Below are 7,807 nucleotides of genomic sequence, written 5' to 3'. Positions count from 1 at the left end.
ACCACACACCTTCTCCCCTACATCTGGCAAATGGTTGGACGGGACCATTCATGCAGAGTTCCATTCAGCAACTGTTTAATGTGGCAGTTAGATTACCTCAGCTATCCCTGATACAAGGCAACCAGGACTTTATAGATTTAGGACCAGTTCTTGCAGAAGGGGGGAATTACATTTGCCACTCTCCTATTTAAAAGGACAGTTGAGAGTATTATACACCAGTTGGTCTAACATCAGTAAGGTATTTATTTATTAGTCGCATGTACATCGAAACACAGTGAAATACGTCTTTTTGCGTTACAGCAGGGAAACTGCTGGTGTCTATTAGAAAATATGCCAATATAGACACTAAGAAGATATAAACAGGATCACAGAAAATCAACAGGTATTTATGAAAAGGAAATTATGTTTGACCAATCAGCATTTTTTTTGAGAATGTAACTGGTAGATAAGAGAAAAACAGAGGATGCGATGCATTTATAATTTTCACAAGGCCTCTGCTAAGTATCACATAAGAGGTTAGTGTGTAAAATTAACAATATAACATGGACAAATTCAATACACAAAAAGTGCTGGAGGAACTCAGCAGGACAGGCAGCATCTATGGAGGGAAATAAACAGTCGACGTTTTGGGCCGAGACCCTTCATCAGAAGAGGGCAGAAGCCAGAATAAGTAGGTAGGAGGAGGGGGAGGAGCACACGCAGGCAGGTGATAGGCGAGTCCAGGTGAAGGGGGGGGGGGAGGGTGGTGCGCGGAGATGTAATAAGCTGAGAGGTGATAGATAGAAGATCCAAAGGGCTGAAGAAAAAGGAATCTGGTAGGAGAGGGCAGTGGACCATGGAATAAAGGATGGAAGAGGGGAGAGGAGATGGGTAGGTCATCAAGGCCGGGGAAGGCAAAAGGGGGGTGGGGGGAAGAAAAAGAAGGGATGGGGGTTACCGGAAGTTAGAGAAATCGATGTCGAGGCCATCAGGTTGGAGACTCCCAAGGCAGAATATGAGGTGTTGTTCCTCCAAGCTGCGCCTGGCCTCAATGTGGTAGTAGAGGAGGCCATGGATAGACATGTTGGTATGGGAGTAGGATGTGGAATTGAAGTCGGTGGCCACCGGAAGGTCCTGACTATTGCGAAGGTGCTTGACGAAGCAGTCACCCAATCTGCACTGGGTCTCACCGATGTACAGGAGGCCACATTGGGAGCACCGGATGAAATAAATGACACCCTTGGACTCACAGGTGAAGTGCTGCCTCACCAGGAAGGATTGGCTGGACCCTGAATGGTGGTGAGGGAGGAGACGTAGGAACAGGTGCTGGGGGGGGTTATCAGTGGGGAGGGATGAATGGACAAGGGAGTTGCTGACAGAGCGGTCCCTGTGGAAAGCAGAGAGGGGGTGAGGGGAAGATGTGCCTGGTGGTAGGATCCCGTTGGAGGTGGCAGAAGTTGCGGAGAATGATGTGTTGGATGTGAAGGCTTGTAGAGAGGTAAGTGAGGACAAGGGGAACCCTGTCCGTTATGTCCGGGGGGGGGGGGGGGGGGGGGGAAAGGGCAGACGTGCAGGAAGTGGAGGAGATATGGATAAGGCCAGCATTGATAGTGATGGACGGGAAGCCCCGGTTACTGAAAAAGGAGGACATCTCAGATGAAAAGCCTCATCGTGGGAACAGATGCGGCAGAGGCGGAGGAACTGGGAGAAGGGGATGGCGTCCTTACAGGTGACAGGACAGGAAGAGATGTAGTCAAGGTAACTATGGGAGTCAGTGGGTTAGTAGATGTCTGTGGTTAATCTCTCTGGAGATGGAGACAGAGAGATCCAGAAAGGGGAGAGAGGTGTCGGAGATGGACCAAGTGAATCTGACAGCAGGGTGGAAGTTGGAGGCAGTTGATGAAATTGACCAGCTCAGCACGGGTGCAGGAAGCAGCTCCAATGCAGTTGTTGATGTAGCAGAGAAACAGCTGGGGGACGTTACCAGTGTAAGCTTGGAACATGGACTGTTCCACGTAACTGACAAAGATGCAGGCATTGCTGGGGCCCATGTGAGTACCCATGGCTAATTATTTAAGTAATGAAATGTTGACATATAAAGAGATTTAGATGTTCTTGTATATCTGTCTCTAAAATCAAACCTGCAAATGCAGCAAGCAGCAAAGGTAAATGATATGTTAGACTTCTTTGCAAGAGGTTTTGAGTATAGGAGCAAGGATATCTTACCACAACTACAGGGGGCATTTGAGAGACTATGCTTGGACATATTGTGTGTAGTTTTGTCCTCCTTACACAAGGTTTTACTTATCATAAGCATTCAAAAAGTTCACCAGACTGATTCCAACATGGCAGTATTGAAATATTAATATTACATTGCCACTGTATTGACCTGAGATCCAATTCCACTCAACTTTGAGCATCTGTGCCAACGATGTCTTCTAATAGGCACAAACCCACATGCAAAATTGTTGCCTCAAAAAGGCAACAACCAAAGATTCCCACCATCTGGGCCAGGCCATCTTATCGCAGCTACCATTGGGCAGGAGGTACAGAAGCCTGAAGTCCCACACCACCAGCTTCAAAAACAGCTACTTCCCTTCAACCATTCGGTTCTTGAACCAACTGGCACAAACCTAATCACTAGAGTTTAGCAACACTATGACCACTTTACACTAAAATGATCTTTGTTTTTTTAATGTTTTAATTGTGTTTTCTTGTAAAAATTGTGTTTAACTTGTCAACGCCACTTATATGATGCTATGTGCCTGTGATGCTGCTGTTGTAAGTTTTTCATTGCAACTGTGCATACATGTACTTGTGCATATGACAATAAACTCCAACTTTGACTAGAGCTCAACTGACCAGCATGGGGAAGAGACTTTCACTTGCAGCATTCTTTGGCAATTCTTTGAAATTGGTTTACCATTTGTATTACTTCTCTGGACTGTGACTGGCTAGAGATACAGCTGACAGAGATGCAGATCAGTGGTTACGGCAGTAGCTGAGTGTAGCTACTGGAAGCAGTGGTTCGGTAGCATTGAGTGACATAAGAGATCACTGTTTGTTAGACGATATTCAAGTTCTATATTCTTATTAAATATTCATTTTAAATGAAATACAAATTGTTTAGCTGCCATTCCTATTTGCAAGTTATTTTGCCATTTGGAAAGATAATCATCCTCTTATTGGGGCTGAAAGTTAGTTGCAAAGAAAGATTGGCTAAATGGGGCTATTTTCTTTGGAACAAGGAAACAGAGTAAAGAATTAAGCATGGAATCCAAATGAGAGTTTGGACTTGTGTATTTGCACTGTACTGATGCCACAAAACAACAAAGTTCACATCATACAAGTCAGTGATAATAAATCTGATTGAGGCCAACACAATAACAAAGAGGTCAATAACTGAAGGCCATGTGTTTATGGTAGTTGGAAGATGAACTCATGGGGAATTAAGGTGGGGGGGGGGAAGAAATCAAATGAGTGGAGGAGGACTGGTATCCACCAAAGGAAAAGATGGTGGCTGAATGAACACTAGGTACCATAAGAATTTATAGCTGGGAAGTGGGAGTAGTCAGAACAGCTCACTTTCAGCAGGATTGGACGAGACAAATGTCATCCCTCTGTGCCATTTTTTCTTTGATTCTATAAAGGGTATAGAAACAAATCAGAGTTAAGATAGAGATTAGATTTTATCCAACTGAATTGTGGAACACAGGCTGAAAAAGATTGAACAGCCAACTTATGTTCTTAAATCACTAAATTTGCACCTTCACAACCCTCCCCACCCGCAACAAAAATAGAGGATCACTCTTTTTACAAATAAGGACCATAACTATTTTGTTAATCTCCACATTTTACATTTTAAAACATTTTCATTTTTCCCTTGGTGGGTGGTAATCAACAGGGCAATAGCAAATGAACACTCTGCAACCAGCTGTCTAGTATCTTCAGAGACAGACTGCAATATTTGCAGGAGATGGCTAACCTCCACCTCTCAAAGCATCTACTGACAGGACAATAAACATGATTTTTGCCAGTGATAGTCACATCAAGGAAGAATAAAAAGAACAGTTTGGAAGACAATTGTAACAAATTTAATGAAGGTCCATTTTATATATCGTTTCCTTGGGCATCATCAGGGGAAAATGTTTAGTGTTTCATGCAGTACACCTCTTATTCACTTTGCCCATTACAGATACATGCCAAATTATATCAAGTCCTATTGTAATAATAAATCTGGTTGAAAAGAAAGAGGCAGAGAGAAGTTATTACTCAGAACACAAAATGAAGCAATCAATGGGTCCAATTGGAAATAAAAATGAACAAAAATCAGGAATATAGCCATACATTTTAAAATATATTTTAGTGAACTTTCAGCGCATTAAGTACCAACATATTATTTACTTTAATTTTAAAATTATTTCCAAACACTAAAAGTCAGGATAATAATCAACTCATTTCTAGCAGTTGATTATACAATTCCAACAGCAAGTTAAAATCTCCATAATTTGCATTTTTCTGCTTCTCATAGCTATTGGTCTCTGAAGATAAACTTTTACCAAAGGATTAAAACTAGATTGAGAAAGTAACTAATTCCTCTTTCTTGCTCAAATGATCACCGATTTGCAATGAAACCTATGAACATCATCATATATTCTTGCAATTTAGTTCAATTAAACAAAGTGAATTTTGTAACTATGTTTATATAATAAGAGTAAATAAATGCTAAACAACCAGTAAACAGTAAATGACTGGTCCAACAAATTCATCCTGAATTATATATTCAACTGCATTCAAATTAAAGTCAATAAAAACTCCTATGAAACAATTCATATATAAACAATCAAAATGTACAAATCAATTTATTCTTTGCAGATTTAAATCAGAGTAGTATTCAATTTGGTGTCAAAAATCTGTTATGTACACATAAGTATTTCTAAAATTAAAACACCTGAATACAACAGTGCCTTATTTATTTCAAACTTCAGTTAAGCCAGGAAAATTTGCCATCTAAGAAATATTTCAAATCAACATATTCACATCCATTTGGAAATTTATACCAACTTTGACTGATTGTATAAATAAATGTGCAAAAATGCTGTTCATGACTTTCCATATTCATAGTTATTAGATATTTCAATTTTGACAATGCAATCTCAAAGTAAATCCTTCCAGAAATGAAATATAGCAAAATATTTAATGATTATCTGAACCAGTATCATTGGCACTTTATGCCTGCAAACAATCCAAACTGAAACATTAACCTGCCATTCTACAATAGTTGTTCAATGCCCAAATTATTACAACTTTTAAAATTAAAATTAGCACTTGGTTTTAACATTTTCAAGGCTGATTGAAAGGCCAAATGTTAAATACAGAGCAAAAATAGTAAATTTGAGGATTTTCCATAGTTCTGAATATCTTAACATGTCTGTTTCTCTGCATTACAATTTAGCTGCTCTGCTTTACTGCATACACCAGTGCTTCAATATAAAGGGTCAATGATGTGTTTGTACTTTATTTTTAAGGGTATTATTTGATATAATTGAAAGTCAGGCAATCGTGCCCTCTCAATGAATTTTTACTCCAAAATATTCTCAGAATTATGCACCCAGAAGAGATCCACTTTTTTAAAATACATTAATGCATATTAATATAATAATAGTATATGGAACATAACCACAATTGCAGTTTGGGGTGCAATGGTACCTCACTGAACAAAGCAAAAGAATAAAGTAAGAAATGCCCTCAAAATAACCATCAGAAGCTTACCAAAGAGTCAGTTGACTCAATTATGCATTTTGTCTAGTGCTAACTGCATACTCCAAATGCTTAAAGGTCTCATGTATGCCAGCGAACGATAAATATTCTTTTTGCAGTAGGCTTCCGGGGTCTGAAAAGCCATGCCAAGCCGTTCCCATACTGTCCTATAGGCACCTTCTGCAGTCTTGAAACCTTCATCAACAAGTCCCTACAATTCCCAGAAAAAGATTAATATAACGCATTAACCAGTACCAAAGAAAAAAATGTGGATATTGTTTAAAACTTCCTCAAACTTCCAAACATACTGCAGGAATTTCAATGATAGAAGCATTATTGATTAACATTAAATGCAAACTTGTGCTCTGTTAAAGAGTCATGTTAAATCTGCAGGCCATTTATGACACCATCAGTTTTGTAGAAAGCTTTTGCTCCGCGTCATTTCCTTTCTCATATTCGACTCTAATTTCAAAGACATGATTGGTGCCTAATAAAGTGGCATTTCTGCACTGTAAAGAGAGGAAGCTCCATCTGATCTTCTTGTCCTGAAAGCCACAAGTGTACATCACAACTAGATTTAATAGAGCAAAGCAAGGCCTGTTGCATGGATTATTCAGGGCAATGACCCCAAGTGCATGCAAGAGAAGTGCCAGAACTACTGTAATTTGATAATTCAAAACTATCGTCACTTGTCCTGCACCATGAGATTCTTCCTGAAAATTAACATATGCATAATTAACATATTAGTTACTTTACATGTAACTAACCTTTAAGCTACTTATGGATCTAATTATTGATACTATCCATTTTCACCTGTTTGTCCTTGTCATCCACCCCTTATTCTTAACATTCTTTCAAGTTTTATCCCACTATTCAGGTGCCCACCCTAAAAGCACAGATGACAGACATTATGCAGAAGATAATGAATTTTTAAAAGCAGGCAGGCAGGCAAATGGTTTTCGTGGTTTTCTAGCAGTAATTGGGTGTTTTTGGTTGGTTTGCATGCAAAGTAAATTTGCAGAACTAGAGAGAGTTTAAATCTGACATTTGTTTCACAAAGAACAGCACAGTACAGGCCCTTCAGCCTATACTGAAGTTGTGTCGGCCTATATAAACCTTATCCCCATTCAATCTATTCCCCTCTCTACCTCACATCCCATAACCCTCTATTTTACTTTTGTCCATGTGCCTATCTAATAGTCTCTTAAGTGACCCTATCATATCAGCCCCTACCACCAGCCCCAGCCGTGCATTCCAGGCACCCACCATTCCCTGTGTAAAAAAAACCTACCTCTGACATCCCCCCTGAACTTTCCTCCATGCACCTTAAACAGGTGACCTCCAGTATTGGCCATTGCCACCTTGGGGAGAAGATGCTGACTGTCCACTTTGTCTATGCCTCTCATGATCTTATATACCTTTATCAAGTCTCCTCTCATCCTCCATCACTCCAAAGAGAAAAGCCCTAACTCGCTCAACCTCTCCTCATAAGACATGCTCTCCAATCCAGGCAGCATCCTTGTAAATCTCCTCTGCACCCTCTCCAAAGCTTCCACATCCTTCCTATAATGTGGTGACCAGAACTGAACACAATATTTCAAGTGTGGTCTAACCAGAGTCTTATAGAGCTGCAACGGTACCTCTTGGCTCTTGAACTCAATCCCCTGGCTAATGAAGGCTGGTACACCATACACCTTCTTAACTGCCCTATCCACTTGTGCAGCAACTTTGAGGGATGTATGTACTTGGGCCCCAAGATCTCTCTGTTCCTTCACACTGCTAAGAATCCTGCCATTAATCACGTACTCTGCCTTCAATTTCATTCTACCGAAGTGCATCACATCACACTTCTCCAGACTGAACTCCATCTGCCACTTCTCTGCCCAGCCCTGCATCCCATCTATATCCTGTTGCAACCTATGACAACCTTCTTCACTATCTAATGTACCACCAACCTTCGTGTCATCTGCAAACTCACCAACCCATCCTTCCACTTCCTCATCCAAATCATTTATAATAAAAAAAAATCACAAAAAGTAGGGGCCCTAGAACACATCCCTGCAGAACA

The 7,807-nt window shown here is 40.3% G+C and overlaps 1 protein-coding gene across 2 annotated transcripts in view; it reads right to left on the bottom strand.

Annotated features, from left to right (window-relative positions):
• Nucleotides 1–1,315: 1,315 nt before the first annotated feature.
• Nucleotides 1,316–7,807, bottom strand: part of gba2 (glucosidase, beta (bile acid) 2) — a 53,723-nt gene continuing 47,231 nt past the window's right edge. Inside the window, exons 17-18 of one of the 2 annotated variants that reach the window (XM_052032975.1) lie at nt 5,752–5,950; nt 1,316–3,621 (exon numbers count right to left, since the gene is read on the bottom strand). In XM_052032975.1, the coding sequence (XP_051888935.1) occupies nt 5,768–5,950 (183 nt within the window). In that variant the 3' untranslated portion in view covers nt 1,316–3,621; nt 5,752–5,767. Of the gene's footprint in view, nt 3,622–3,646; nt 5,951–7,807 lie in introns of those variants that run through there. The other variant, XM_052032983.1, reaches the window with a different exon arrangement.

This window comes from Pristis pectinata, chromosome 2 (genome assembly GCF_009764475.1).
Source record: "Pristis pectinata isolate sPriPec2 chromosome 2, sPriPec2.1.pri, whole genome shotgun sequence".
Lineage (NCBI taxonomy): Eukaryota > Metazoa > Chordata > Chondrichthyes > Rhinopristiformes > Pristidae > Pristis > Pristis pectinata.
Note: the sequence above shows the minus strand (reverse complement) of the source record. Positions and strands in the feature narration are given on the sequence as shown.